Source organism: Terrapene carolina, unplaced genomic scaffold, assembly GCF_002925995.2.
Source record: "Terrapene carolina triunguis isolate 2854851 unplaced genomic scaffold, T_m_triunguis-2.0 Scaffold234, whole genome shotgun sequence".
NCBI lineage: Eukaryota > Metazoa > Chordata > Testudines > Emydidae > Terrapene > Terrapene triunguis.
Window position 1 is genome coordinate 17,543,997 of NW_020664585.1, and position 16,094 is coordinate 17,560,090.

A 16,094-nucleotide genomic window follows, 5' to 3' on the forward strand; every position below is an offset into this window, starting at 1 on the left:
ATGAACTCCAGGTCAAATTTTAAAAGGATTCAGAAGCAGGTAGTTGGTCAGGACTGGTCACCCAGGGGGATTTTTTAGTATTTGCATTTGTGTGAATAACATAAGTTTGTACAAAGATCCAAACTGTTTTACTTTTCTAAAAAAGAAATTTTAAATGATCAGTGATATTTTTAAAATGCACGGAGAAGAAAACAAAATTTTATACAAGGTTTAATTTTTAATACGTGTTGTGTGAGCATTATACAAAGTATGCAGCCAGAGCTGCCATTTTGTCCTTGGGTCTCTTTGGGTTGGGTCTCCTGCCCTTTCCTCTTCCTCGACCCTGCCTTTTCCCCTGTCCTCCACGATGCATAGGGTGCCTCGTGGCAGCGTGCTTAAGCTCCACCAGGTCCTGGAACACAGGGTCACAGAAGACACAGCCTGAATGCTGTGTCTCATCACCAGGGAGGGGAGACTTAGCTTTATTAAAATCCACATCCACAAGGGCCGCATCACATGACTCGCAGGTCTCTGGCGACACTCGCACTTTGTGCGCATTCTCAAAGAAGTGCACAATCACATTGCATTTGTTGCAGGCCATCTTCCACTTGGGACCTGACGTTGGGTCTAGTACCAGAACCCCGTTCTCGCATTCCACACACTGCCCGATTCCAAGCATGCTAAGCGAGTGCTGGCATGTTGGGTGGGTACACTCGTTACAGCCCATCCCTAGGGAAAAGAGTAAAACCACATCATCAGAAAACTTCGTGTTCTATTTTTGCATTTTGCAGGAAATGTGATGTAGGATTTAAACAGAGCTAAATGTATTCTATATACCCCAAGAGCCCTATGCACAATACAGTGGGTTAAGGGTGAAGTCTCAGGCTTAACTCAGTCTTCTCAGCTCAGAAATCTAGATGCGGAAACAAGGAGAATTCAGTGGTTCTGGAGTAACAGACACCCCCCCCCCCCAATGTTAAAATAAAAATCACCCAATGATATAAAATTGGGTCCAAGACTTAAGTAGGTAAGACCCCATTCCGATCAACCCATTACTATTCTGATGTTTGCTGTGGAACTACTCCATGGAAGTCAGTGGAGCTTACAGTATCAGTGAATCATAGCTAAGGTAGAGCTGAAGTAGGACATGCAAAACTCTTGTCCTGCACTGCCACTGTGATTGCTCTGAAGAGTTCTCAATGTCACTGTACAATGAAGAGTAATGGAGAAATTTGTAATGAAAATACACTATGTCCCACTGAAAATAGATTTATTATGTCCACTTGTTGTCTCATATGGAGACTGTAAGCTGTTTGGAGCAGGGAACCACCTTTTATTGTGTGTGTATTGTATTACCATACCACGATGGAGCCCCAATCCACAACTGAGGCCTCTAAGGGTTACCTTAATATGAACAAGAATCATGATGATGAAAAACTGGCATTTTAGCTAGAAGTTAGTCTCACATTTCCCAGGCTAAACGCACCTCTGACCCCTCCCTGTCTCTCCTTGAGTGCACTCCTCTTTCAGGTATCAGGCTGTGAGCCACCACTTTGCCTGTGGTAAAAATCACACGATTCCAGCACTCTCAGACCTGTCCCTGGGCTGCAGTCCCTTGTGTACCAACCATGATTGCCTCTGCAAGACTGACTTAGGTTCAGTACCTGTAGTTCCCTTTCCTCCAGGAGCTACAAGTAGTGGTATCTAGTGACCAGAGAGCCCTCTCAAAGAAAAGTATTGTTTATTTAGAACCAAAGCATTTCAGAGAAAAAGGTCTTAAGACACTGACCAAAGCTACACACACTACTGTCTTTCCCTTAAATTTACCATTCCCTTGAAGCCAGGGAAGGCCCCAGTTGTTTCAAACAATCCTGCAGAACTTGTCAGTCTGTGTTCTCCAGGGACAGCTCATTGACAACTCCTCCCTTCCTCTCTCTCAGGATCTTTTATCTAGAGCCATTCTGTTTCCTTCTTGCCTGCTTTTACAATAGCCTCCTATTAAGCTAGACCAATACATTCCTATGGGATGACCCAATAACCCAATATAGCTACACAGTGATTATCTCACTGCTCAGGTCACACACAGAATTCATAAAATTATTACACAGCAGCTCCATGTCTGCCACAATGAGATCTATGAAACTTACTGCATATTAGTTTGCAAGTTATTCTCATCGGAACGCTCAATAAGATGCATTGAATATATTGAGTGCTATGAAGGATACCCTGCATGTGCAGAGAGGCTGCTTTCTAATTTATTTTGATTTATAAAAGCAGCTGTAGTTGTCCATCCAGTGCTCAGAGTGCCCACTTTATAAACTGAAAAATAATACATTACTGCAAACAACAGTAAAGGGGTTTTCATATTTAAAAAAAATCCCACTCCACATTACGGGTTTTTAGAAAGGCTCTATTTTTAACATAACTGGCCAAATATGAGACTGATAAATATCATGATATTTTTCAAATAAATTATTCATTTTGGGAAACTGTGGCAAATATTTTGCCAACACAGACAAACTTGGTGGAATTTATCAAAGTAAAATGGTCAAAAATAACTTTAAAAATTAGAGTTGAGCTAATAATGAACACATTTAAAAAAGTTAGTGAATAAAAAGAATTTAAAAATTCGTTAATCCCCTATTTTCCCTGCCTTTAACTCATTGCTTTACCAGCTCTAGCAAGTATCTTTTCTCAGTCTAAAGGAAATTCACAGCAAGTATCAAGAAGATTAGTTCAGACGTTAAAATCAATCCCTGTAGACAGGGATCTATCAAGGAAATCCTGTTAGATTCTTAAGTGCAGGAACAGCCAGAAATGTGACTGAAAAAAATAGCACCTTCCTACTCAAGAGATCTGTTCCTGTGTATCTTTAAGTCATAGCCAATTACTTCGCTGATGAACAATTTTAAATAATTCCTTTTAGCACAGAAGAGCCAATAAAGTTGTGAAAGAACAAACTGGTTTCTACTATTCCTCATGCATCATTAACTGAACTAAAATCCAATTGCAGAACCTTTGTTAGTGACAATCAAGGGGCAGAGAGAAGGCCCCAGCTTGTTTTTAGAAACTTGGTTAGAAAAAGCACTTTTTCAGCTCTAAACTCGGCATATTTGATATGGAACCTTTGGGAGGCAACAGATATAGACACTTGTGATTTGGTTTTGAAGTTATTTAACTGAACAGAACAGCATTTTAATGTTTGTACCACTGACTGGGAATCTACTAAAAATGCATCACAAAAGACCAAACAAACAATTGATTTTAAAATGGTTACAATGTGGTTGATCATTCTCTCTCTCAATGGAAGCTCTACCTTTTTTCATGTCCCTGAAGGGTGGATGGTTGTAACAGTATGGACACAGTGGGTAGCTCTTTCCTCTGGATCCGGAAGACCACAGCACCAGCTCGAAGTCATCCAGGGGGCAACGTAGCTCTTTGTAGAGTTTGATGGTACCATTCTGGGGAAGGCTGTATGTTTCATCACAGTGAGAACAGTGTAGACGGCTTGGCTTGGCCTGGAAATAGAAGAAGAATCTCCAAATAAGCGACAGCTCTGATCCACTTTGTAAGGTTCAAAACCTCCAGTAACCCAACTGTTATTGCCACCTGGTCTGCTCCATGGGGAGAACCCCCTTTGGGCCTTTGGAGAAGCTCTATTATGTTTTACAGAGAGGCATCTGAGACGAGATACAGATGAACCCAAATGTATTAAGGCAAAAGATATTTTTAACTATTGATCTTCAGCAAGTAACTTTTGAAGTACAAACTCAATCTCTAGGTTACCTTACCTGGATGTACTTCATAAAACGATGGCATTTGCCACAGCGAGAAAGAGGTTTCCCTGTGGCAGCTAATGGTGAAAAAGACACTTCCATCAATTCATCCATACCTGCAGAAAAGAAATTGCATAGGTGTTGGAACCCTGCTGCTACCTTTTTCCCCATGGTGAACATCACCCCTTTCTCTGCACAAAAAGTCTGAGAAAGGAGTCTGTTGGGCCAGAAGCAGATACAATATTTAGTGACAAACATGCTGTATCTGTACACTCTGTTTGCAAAACAAATATATGTATTAAAAAAGCTTTCTAAAAGAGCTGAAATGAGCATGCATAAGACACAATATATTTCAGCCAGTTTTAGTGTTTTGCTTCTTAATACCTACCCACCATGCATCCAGGTGACAGATTTCAAGTGCGACTGTGTGTGCGCTGTTGTGATGGAGTGTATTCAGCCTTAGCAGCTCCCAGCTGGGGGCCCCGCTGTCCTACTACACCCCACCCCAAGAACCAAGTTTGTCTGCAGAGGCTTCTTCAAAGTGGCTATTTTGGAAACCACATAGACTTGGCCCTCCAAGGGCCTGAAGGGCTAGTAACAGCCAATCAGGACCTTGCTGGCCCAGATAAGAGGAGCTGTCTTCCCTTAGCACTTCAGTTCCTGGCTCAGAGTAGGATCAGAGGGGCAAGGCAGGTTGCTCCTCTCTAGCCAAACAAATGTAAGGAATAGCCACAGTTCGTTTTCTGGATGCATTTTGCAAAGCTGGGTTTTCAGGGAGAAAGAGATAAAAGGGGAGATAAAACCCTGAGATAAAAGGTGAAGCTAAAGGGCCCAGGAAAGAAGCAGCAACTCATAGAATTGAGAAGTACACATGGCTGTTTATAGGGTCCTTGGGTTGGAACCCAGAGCAGTGGGTGGCCCAGGGTTCCCAACCAGCCACAGGTAAAGTGGCATAAACCCCAAGAAAGGTCTGGAGCTTATTTGGGAGCCTGAATAAAGGGCTGAATTTAAAGGGCCCAGAGCTGGGGCTGAAGACCCTAAGCGAGGGCAGACAGACTGTTCGTTTATTGGACTCTTTAATACACTGGAAGGGGTTCATTTGGACTTGGTGACACTGCATCCTGACACTCAAAGGCACTCCAGAATGAGTGCCCTGTTAACAGCTGTTCATTCAAGTTCTCCATGTACCTAGCCCCTTGAAAAGTCTCCTAAAGAATTATGGATTCTCTCAACTCCTTACCAACAATTAGCCAGAGTTGGAGAACTTTAGGTGTGAAGGAGCCTTACCTGCAATAGAATCAACAAAGTAGTGAAACTTCCTTTTGAAGATATCAAGGGTGTGCTCCAGAACCTGCTGATAGTTTGCTTTGCCTTGAGCTATCAAGTTGAGTTGCTTCTCTACTGCACTGCGGATTGTAGGAAGCACCAGCTCTGCATCTAACAGAAAGTCAAAGAGACAATGGGGAAGCAGCAATTAAACAAGAAGGGAGATTGGCAGACAACACGGGGGGATTTGTCAGACAAATCGCTCTCAAATGAACAAAGAATGCAAACTGAAAAAAAGACAAATTTTTAGTTATAATGCTAGGGATTACAAGTACATCATTCTCAGACAAATGTGATTTGTAAGTTGGCAGTAGCTTTTAAGGTCTACTACCTGGTTTCTTCTCTATGAACCCTCCTGTCCCTAGAGATGCAGTCATTGTGCTTTTCCACTCTCCCAGGGGGTGAAGAAGAGGCTTTCTCCAGACATCACTGCAGCTCAGCATGTGGTGGGGGGACAAATTGTGCACAGCCTAAATTCTATGCTTCCACGACAAGAATGAGCTCTGCAGTCTGGGGTAGTGAATGAGCCTTAAAATCCCTCGGTGTCCAGAGTTGGCCAGGAACATAATTAAATGAAAAGAAAACGACAGAAAATAAAACAGCAGCAACTGACCTATTTTGTAGTAACCATGAACCAGAACAATGCCAAGGTTTGTAGGTTTCAATCTGCGACCGCTCTCCACTGTGACGTAGTTCCGCTGGCAGATGTTGTTAATGTGAACTGGGATACTTGCATCAGTTCCTGTCACACACAAACACAACATCCTTCTTGAACACAAATTACAACTTTACATGCAATTATTCTAGTCTCTCTTCCCCTTTCCTGGTTGTAAGTCAGACATTAACTCTCTCTCATGCCTTGGGCAAAGGCTAACATTCAGTTCTCCTCACTTTTCCACATCATTCTCCATTTCTCAGCTACTTCTTCCCTTCTTGCTTAATAATTCATATGTTCTTTTCAAATCTGCAGGAATGACTTTTCAGTTACAAGAATTCTGCAACACATACTTTGCTTTTAACTCTTTTGCTGCTTCCAGGGAGACCACTATTATGGCAACAGTTTTCTCGTATTATATGTTGTCGACCAATATATATATATATATATATATATATGAATGAAACTCCACTAGAATAAGGGGGATAACTAGGCCTTTTCAGGAGGTGTGCAGTTCACTCTACTTAGGAAACAGTTTAGGTAAAAAATAAGTATTATAATACTGAAATGTACATGCTACATTAAGATACCATAGCCAACATGTACAAAGCATGCTGTAAAAGCAGGAAGTCAGTCCCTGGATGGAGGGAGCACATATAATCTCTGGTTAATTGAGGAGTAACACTGATGGGGTTATACAAGGAATACGGTTTGGTGCTCCTTGGCCATAAGAGTAGTGGACACGAAATGAGATGAGGATAGGAGAGAAGGAGGGGAAAATGTGCAGGCAGATTCTTGAAGGCCACCTAAAAGATGCCAAGGACTTTGTGATTTGAGAGGAAACATAAGCCATCATTGAACATATTTACAGGAACACTAAAAGGCCATTCCTGACAAAGAAACTTCAGAAGGGCAACTCCTTGCCCTCTGGGAGGAGTATTACATGTAAGGGAGACAAGTTCCTACCAATGCCATGTTTTTCCATCAGTGTGATGAGTTCCGCTTCAGTCAGGTAATCGGGAGGATTTGTTTGTTTCTCCAGCAGTTTTACTTCACTGACTGGGAAAACATCTCCCTTCTCACAGTTGGGGAGGCTCTCCTCTAACGGGATGCTTTGCCATGGCATAATCTCGGTGAACCCTGTAAATGAAAATAAATGGAAACTGAACCATTCCACAACTTTCATTAGGCAAGATACTTTCTAATTCTAACTGGGGCTGTACTACACAAGTCAAGGCTGAGAAGCTGACTTAATGGCTGTTTGCACTGCCACACAGAAGATCATGGATACCAGATTCCTGTTCCCTAAGACAAGGCTGGGAGCATTAAGGAAATAATGCATTGAATCTGTAGAAGGAGTTGCTTCCACCACCCAACATTAACCCCTCTGTGTTGATTCTGGAATGCTGTTGGCAGGCCCCAAAAGTCAGCCCTCCTTGGCCAGAAATAGAATGGTGTGAGATCGAACTTCAAAGGGGCAGGAGGGGTTTTTTAAAATACCAAGTGTGATTAGGCAAGATTAGCACAAAGCCTTAAATTATTTCCTTTTAGCACCAACAATGAGTTTGCCTGAGCAAATATAAATAAAAGACTGAAGAGCATACAATCTAAAACAGTTCGTGTCTCCTTCTGCGTGCAGGGGCAGCGCTTCTTAGCATGTTGTGGGCACAACTGGAACAGAACTCCTAAAATGGGTCACACTGGGAAATCCAAGTGTGGGGATGAGAGCAAGAGTTGGTTTATTTTTTATTTTTTTAATATTCCAAAAAAAATAAAATGCTTTAAATCCTCCCCACCCCTGGCCTCAAAACCCCCGCTTTTAATTTAATTTCTCTTCAACTTTTTATTTGGGGGTAGAGGGAGAAGAAAGTCATAACTAAAACTGTTGTTCCCATGTTTTCCTTACCTGGTGAAATAACCATCTTTCCTACACAGGTAAAATGTTCAGGACCAATAATACAAGAAATGGTGGTTTGGAGATATTTGCAATCAGCGCAGAGAGTGGCAATGAAATGTCTAGTGATATATTCATATAATCGCCATCCATCACCGCCTGAAGACACACAACACCTTGTTACCCACATAAAATCTACTCAAGTTGCTCTACAGAATACTTGTTTAAAAAAAAAAAATATATAGTTTTCTATAAACTTTTCAGGAAAAACTGGCACTTAAAGTTAAACAAATCTAAAAGTTTACCTATTTACTCTTTAAATGTTTCTTTCTTGAAGTTCCTGTATACCCAAAACACATTAGAATTCTGCACAATAGCACCTTTAGTTTATTTAAGCTATGAGTCACCTTAGTTCTCATGAAAGTGAAAGATTAGCAGCACTGGAATGAACTAGGCATAGGTCAGGCAAGTGCTATACAAGTTTCCTCACACATGTCTGCTACAGAACTGCTGCCAATACCCTCTTGAGCAAAGAATCCCAGTTGTGCTATCTTGTGAGCTGATTTCGTTATGTGTGCAACTGACAGGATTAGGCCAAGATCCTCACATTTATTTTTATTTATGATCTAAAATCAGGATCTGAACTTGCATCTCTAGTGCTAGAATACTATTGCTGTATCTCACTGCAAAAACCTAACCCCAAATTTAGTCCTATTACTAAATTCTAGTGGCCACTCGCACAAGTGTTACAATAGCTCACCTCTTGCTAGTTTTAATTTAGCACAAAGTCATAGCTTACATTTCATTGAGTTTCCAATGCTTCTGTAATAGTAATAAATAATTAATTATTATTATTATTATTATTAGCAGCATTTATAGCATCACCTGCGGATTTCAAAGCACTTTACAAAGGTGGGTAAACATCATTATCCCCAATTTAAGGTAGGTCAACTGAGCTGCAGAAAGGTTAAATGGACTTGCAAAGATTTCACATAATGAGCCACCGGCACAGCTGGGAATAAAAATCACAGCTCTTGATTCCCATTCCCATGCCCAATATGTTCTACCTAGCTGTAGGCCTCTGTAAAAGGGTTATGCAATCACTCAATCCCCTAACACTCTTGCCTTTTCTGTTGAAGCTATGACTATTTTACTGATCTATTTATGGAAAGTTGAAGGCATTTGTTAAAACTATAGATTAGTGCCAGCAACTCTTTTCCATAAAGATTTTAATTACAGTTCTTAAACAACAGTGTATAGATTATCCTTTTTTTTTTTGAACTATACAAACCCCCTTTGAGAAATCAGAGTACAGAAAGGCAAAAATTAATTTAAATAAAAAAGACAAATTATAGAAAATGCAAAAAAAGTCAGTTACTTTACTAAATATTTCACTTACAATCCCATAGAAAATAAATTCAGACTTAAAAGCTGCTATTCTATTCTAAATCCACTCTGTCAAGCTTTGGTATTACAGCATACATTGATTGCCCACTGAACTTAAAGGTACTGTAATATACAGGCACAAGAATAGTATTTCATCTTTAGCTCTGAATTTCCTTGCCATTATGAGTTTAAGTCAATTTTCAATATTAATGTAATGTAGTTTTCTGTACGTTAATCTACTGTTCCTTATACTTCTATTTCAGCTTTTCAGGAGTTCCGGTGAAGTCACTAACTTTACTGTATTTTTTTATTATACCACCAGAACAGGATCAGTGACTCAGTTTTTCCTGAAAATACCAGTTGGAGTTTCCAAACCGTCTCAGGTACCCAACCCTCTTGCAAACTACTCTATTTTTTATAGTAAGAGTTGTGTGTACCTAGTTCTGCTTCTGTTGCAGCTCTCATTGGAGTAATTGGAGGATGGTCCCCTGCATCATGACCTTTCCTTGGACGATTAACACCTTCTGACAGCAATGCCTTTACCTACACAAAATGAAAAGGAGAAAGCAGAAACAAGTTAACACATCAAGTCTCTCTACAGACTAATCTGCTTTTCAGATCAAATCCATAAGAACACAAACCACAGAAAATAGTTACAAATTTGTATATTGACTACTTAGGTCTACAGACCGTTAAGAGATGCTTGTGCTATTTGAGAGCATAGATTTCTTGATACTGTTTTTCCTAGAACACTGGCCAAGAAAGAACTTGTAAAGCATTTCAAATTTTGCTTCATATACTTACTGTTTCTGCCCAGTAAGGGTTATTAGTCTGCTGTCTCAAAGATTCTTTCAAGTCAAAGTTTTCAGGATAGTGGGTTGTTTCAGTTCGAGGGTAGCTAATATAACCCTGAGTATAAAGTCGTTCTGCTATTTGCATAGTATGTTGTGGACCCATTCCTGGAAAAAAAAAAAAAAAAAATCAGAGAGCTATGAAGAAGATTAATCTCTGCCATAGCAAACATTTCCCCATGACAGGTCTTAAATGCACTACTATGGTGTGTGTATTTTCTACAAAAGCATTTCATGACCAGAATCTGCTACTTTACCCAACACTTCACTGCTGACAAATTCTCTAAATTGTATCAATTCTGCTTTGCTAAAACAATGATCTTATATTACATTGTAGCTAGTAATCACTTGCCTGCAATGCTAACAAAGTGTTCTAAATGTGCTTCATTTATTTCATGAGATGAGTCAGAACCCAACACATTTTCTCTTCAGAACAGTTTTAAAACTGAAACGTTTATATCTCCACATTATCTACATACCCAAAGCAGCGCTGGCAACTCGTAACATTTCCACCGTGTTCAGCGCCAGTGGTCTCTGCTTTGCTTTCTCCTTCTTACTCACAGATTCTACCTTAAAAAACAGAACAGCATTTCCCCAGTAAGTTCTGATCGTGTTTAATTCATGATACTAGCATTAGTTTCATAATTCATCACCTAACAGCACTACACAGGCTTGTATTATCTATTTTGTTTTATTCTCTGGGCTAGTGTCCCCCAAGTCCTAAAATATTTCTTATTTCAAGGAAATTTGATTGAGGGAAGTTTTAGTAAAGGGTGAAAACCTGGCCCTAAGATGTCTTTGTGCTAGAGGCCAGTTTAGCCCCAAAGTTAGAAGATGGCGAGAGGTAGCTTACTGACAGGGGAAGGGATAGCTCAGTGGTTTGAGCATTGGCCTGCTAAACCCAGAGTTGTGAGTTCAATCCTTGAGGGGGCAAAATCAGTACTTGGTCCTGCTAGTGAAGGCAGGGGGCTGGACTCGACTCAATGACCCTTCCGGGTCCCTTCCAGCTCTATGAGATGGGTATCTCCATATATTATATTATTACATCTTTACCTCCCACCCCCTCAGCTGCATGTCACTTCAATCAGCTAATGATTCAGTCCTTAATCCAAATACAGTATCAGTTCTAACTATGATCCACATTTTTAAAGGCTTCATCCACATTCTTGGAAACTTGCTGGTTTTAAGCACATAAATCCAAACATACTGTCAAACAAGTATTGTATAGAATAGAACTGGCAGTTAATTGGCTATACAGACTGTACAATACTATGTATGTATGGCTTCTGTTTTAGGTTTTACCAATAAAAACCCACTATATCAAAAAAAACCCACCCCAAAATCTCCAGATGTTTATCTGAAAAATACCAGAAATTATTACTTGTATCTAAGGGCTTATCTATGCAGCAATGTGGACTACTGGGGTGTGATTTCTTAAATGCATTATTGGTCCGTGTAGGCTCTGCTGGTGCACACGAAAGTTTCCCATGTGCTTTAATGTAGTTCTGTCTGATGGGTCTATGCTGGTTATGTGATATGTATGTATCTCTACATCCTTGCAAACGATACCTGTAATCCCTCATAACCCAAGCCTGACCCCAGATGTACAGTACCTTCCCTCTTAACTTGTGTATATTTAATTTTAAACATTAACTTTAATAAAAATTTTAAATCTGTTAAAGCATACTAGGAAAGATTTACAAAGAGACTACTCTTTACAGTATGTACAAACAGAAAGCCTGGAAAACCCCTATTTTTGGACATCTACGTAAAATTTAAAAATTGCTAAAAACAACCCCTCCCAAAACAGAAAACCTAACCATACACACAACCAAGCGTTTCACTACAGGAATATTGCCATATAAGTAATTAAATTCTGATTTATAAAGTATCTCCTGGGAAATAAGAAATCTATTCAGCAAGGACAAAGCAGTATTTCTCAGCAGGTTTAGTAATACAGACTTCTTGTCTAAAGGAAGCTGCCTTCCACCATGAGCGATGTCAACTCCCAAAGTCAATATTATTATTTGTATTATCAAGTGCCTAGGTGTCCCATCCATGGATGAGGACCCCAGTGTGCTAGGTGCCATGGGAAAGGGGCTTCCACTAAGAAGACTACATGCCTGTAACACTAAAATGACGTGAACCACAAACATAGCTCTTCTACCTTTCATTCTGCATGCACACTAAATGGAACTAAAACCAAGACAAAAACGACATTTTATTGAATACCTTTTCTATTTCAGAATTAAAATACTATATATATATATGGAAAATATATAGATATATATCTATATATATAGACAGATGGATAAAAAATATAAATTACTTAGTACTTAAGCCATATGATATATGGCTTTACTTGTACTTACTACTGTTCTTACCTTTGCTTCTCTTGCCATCTTTGTTATGTTTAGGAACATTTGAGCAATCTCCCGATCGAACACCCTCACTCTATCCCACTCCAAAGTGAGAGAACTTTCTTTTTCATGGTTCACCTTTCGGGGGGAGGGGGAAAAAAAAATCTAAGTTTTTTGTATTTAAGTACAGGCTGACACACTCAAGCATTATTAACTTCCAGGCACCGTCTAAAGCCTCCTTTTGCATGGACTTCTGAGAAAGATGTGGATTCTTAGGGCCAGGGTTGTAGATGGCCTCGCTGGAGTTTCAGGGTCTGGTTGATAAGTTTCATTGTACTTGCAGAGTAGTCAAATAACTGAAATGTTGAACAACCGATTTAAAGTTCCTTAGTGATTGTGGGTGTTTTAAATGACATGGAATAGGCAGCAGATAAATCAAAATAGTTTGTGAATATAGATAACTATTCCATTTGTAATTATCTTAGACAGAGATGACTAATACAATGCAGTTTTAAAATCCTGATTGTAAAAAAGTATCAACCTGCACCATCCTGGTAAAGATGCTAATAAACTTAGGCTCTTGGAGAACAGAAATCAACATTTCATGTTGACATTCAGGAGAAGCATATCATGCAGGACTGGTAAAGGAAACAAGAACTGACACACATTAGCTTTCATCTTTTCATTTAAGATAGAGCAGTCTATTAGCTTTTTATCATCCTGCTACTACTTGTTTAAAGAAGTCAGTGTACACACAAACAACTTTTTGGTTAGTTCTCAGAGCTTCAACACCAGCAAGGCTAGTGAAACTGGTGTGAGCTACCAAAGTATTCAGAGGACTCACCTGGCAATTAGCACACTGAGTGTTACACTTTGCTTCAAAACTCTCAGGCTCAGCACTGTGGTTTTGGCAGGCTAATTAAATCATGTATTGACTATAACTAGAGGATCAGTGCAGGGACTTACTTATCTGAAGCAACCCATTTTGAGTAATCATTCTGGCTGAATCTAAGTTTAGACTGCTAGGATTCAAGAAGGCTGACAAACTGTGCATATAATCACTTTAATTTAAAGCTGACATCTTTGAATCTGTTCTATGAAGAGTGATCACATGCATATAAAATGAATAAAAATCCATCAGTTCATTAGACTGTAAATTATAGGCAATCTGAATTCTAGAGAGCTGTTACAAGTACATAAGTTAATACATAGAGACAAAATAAAATTAATTTTACTGATAAAATGTGCACTAAATTTCACATATACAAAAACACACAACTATGAATGGCATAAAAAGTTACCTTGGCTTGCAGCACCCAATAAGTTTCAGGTTTGAAAGACTGGATTTTATCATGTCTTTCTACACAGAATCCAAGTGTCGGGGTCTGACATGGCCCAAAGGAGATGAGTGAACTGTCTAAATTGCCATATTTCCCCTGAAAATATTTAGTCTGAAACCTAAGAGAGAAAATATTGACAAAATTGTTTAAAATTTTTTGCATGTTAATAAATTCTATTCCCTTCAAAAGGGGAAATTTTCATAAACTCACATGGATACATATCAATGTAAGGACACACAGACATCAGAATATTTTTTCAAGAGTGACCAAAATCTTTAATAGTCAATTTGATAAATAAATAATCCTTCCACATAGGATCCTGCTACTTCTTGAAGAGACTGGGAAGAGGGACTGAGATAGAAGTCAGGGTATACAACATTTTTACAGCCTGGTTCAAGAAGACTCTTTAGCTAGAGAACATATATATCAGAACTGCAATGGACAATCAGTGGCTCTTTCATAAAAACGGAATTAAATTTCACAAAAAAGTTAAAATTAAAAAGAAAATTAGGGTTACAGTTTTAATTAAAAGATATTATATGTATAAACTAGGTAAACAACTATCAGCACAAGAACAATCCTCTCTGTTACCTTGTAAATGCGCAGCCAATTCTCAGATCCAGCTCCTGGCGGGCGTCCACTGACAGTGCCTCATTACGATTGGGTTCTCCCAGGCAGTTCATAGCATTACAGATGTCTGTGTCAGTAATGGAACTGAACTTTGCTCTGTAAACTGTCTTTTCAGTGCCACGAGGTTTATTCATAACAGGAAGAACAGCATCAAGAACCTAAGGGAAATAGAAGTATGTGTTAACAGTAATAGGAGGGCAAGGGTTTTCGTGTCTGTGCATCTCTATAACAAAGATTACACAAAATAATAGCCAATATACTACCACTTTCTTCCCACCAATGAGATTTCACGCTTTTCCATTAATACGCTGGCAAGAGCAGTATTGTTCATATACACATTAGAAACATATTAAGCAATAAGCACATCATAAGCACCTATTTACTAGACACTGGCAGATGGTGAAAGTGAAGCACTATTTCTAGACAAGTGCAAAGAAGAAATACCCATGGGATTTTGCTTGGCAGAGTTCACAACATCACCCTGCAAAAGTTTGCCAGCTTCAATCTGAATTAACCTTTTAAGGCCTCAAAGACAATTCAGTCATTATGATAGTGCTAAATAAAGCTGCAGATGAACACTATTTTATTAAAACCACTAAATAAAACATAGCAAAATCCACTAATGTAGTGTGTTAATTGCAGGTGTGGGATAGGTACAGAAGTAAGGTTGTGCAAAGTGATACATTATATCCTTTTGTGGAAAAATTGTTAATTTTAATTCTATACCTATTGTGTATCAAATCCAAATCCCTCATGCACTTTAAGGTGGCCTCTACAAGCTAAAATTTCTACCTTCCCAATTAACAGAGCACTGTGGTGGCCAAGTTTTTACAAAGACAATAAAACAACTATTCCAGCTGTGAGATGTAGAAGGACCTTCGCCACACACAAACAAAAGCTACAAGATTGATTTATGATTTTCAACTAGTGCCCTTGATGTTGAAAATCCATGAGTTATTCACCAAGTTATTCCATGCCTTAAAAATCTACTAGTCTAATTTTTGTGTAGCCTTTAGTACATATCCACAAACTAGTAAAATGCCTGGTAACACAATGTGTAGTAAACCTACATGTGTTATGGTTTTATAATAAAATAGTAATGAAAATCTTACCTCAAAACAGATGTTTTCCCCCTCCTTATCACAATCCAACCATAAAACAATGTAGTCACAGCCTCTTCCTTCCACCTATAAAAGAAATTAAAGTTTTCCAACAATTGAAAAGCAACTTCCTTCTGTTCCTAACTCTTTCAATGTTAGTATATTTATCTTCTACACTTGTGAACTCAAATTCCAAACTGGTGATGAAACAGAGACTTTATTTGGGGGAAGGGCCACAGTAGAAGGGAAGAGGAGTATAGTGGATAAAGCATGGGACTAGTAGCCAAGACACCTGGGATCATATTCTCCACCTTCCTTCCTCCCTCCCCCTTTTCAAAAAATCCACCTGAAAAAAACAAACTTGTTCTATGAATCAATATAGTTATAATGAACACACACTGGTGTAGGAATGTACTGTACCTACTCATGCCTTTAAACTAGAAAAATCTCAGAGCAAAAACCTACTATTTATTTGGGATCTCTTAATGACTATACACCTCAACAGCTTCCTTGCAGCTGGATTCTATTCCTGGCTCTGCCACAGACAGTGTGTATAACCTTGGGCTAGTCCTTTAACCTTTGTGTCTTAATTTCCACAGCTTTAAAACTGGGATACTATCTCATCTCACAAGGAAGTCATAAAGCTTAATTCATTATTTGAAAACGCACTCAATCCTCAGAAGGACAGAAGTGCAAATTGTTATTTCCAAAAAGTATTATTTTGTAAAAGCAACCACCCCCACACTGCACATCCAGCAATACAGCCGCCTTCTGGAGACTGCATTTGTGGGGAGTGA

At 39.1% G+C, this 16,094-nt stretch overlaps 1 protein-coding gene across 1 annotated transcript in view; it reads right to left on the reverse strand.

Moving 5' to 3' along the window:
• Positions 1–16,094, reverse strand: part of TOP3B (DNA topoisomerase III beta) — a 21,895-nt gene continuing 5,801 nt past the window's right edge. The window contains exons 4-17 of the mRNA XM_029912632.1: positions 15,310–15,384; positions 14,159–14,355; positions 13,529–13,685; positions 12,252–12,365; positions 10,347–10,437; positions 9,821–9,975; positions 9,454–9,559; positions 7,643–7,789; positions 6,703–6,876; positions 5,695–5,823; positions 5,043–5,192; positions 3,771–3,871; positions 3,296–3,497; positions 1–708 (exon numbers count right to left, since the gene is read on the reverse strand). Of these exons, the coding sequence (XP_029768492.1) occupies positions 239–708; positions 3,296–3,497; positions 3,771–3,871; positions 5,043–5,192; positions 5,695–5,823; positions 6,703–6,876; positions 7,643–7,789; positions 9,454–9,559; positions 9,821–9,975; positions 10,347–10,437; positions 12,252–12,365; positions 13,529–13,685; positions 14,159–14,355; positions 15,310–15,384 (2,268 nt within the window). The 3' untranslated portion in view covers positions 1–238. The remainder of the gene's footprint in view (positions 709–3,295; positions 3,498–3,770; positions 3,872–5,042; positions 5,193–5,694; positions 5,824–6,702; positions 6,877–7,642; positions 7,790–9,453; positions 9,560–9,820; positions 9,976–10,346; positions 10,438–12,251; positions 12,366–13,528; positions 13,686–14,158; positions 14,356–15,309; positions 15,385–16,094) is intronic.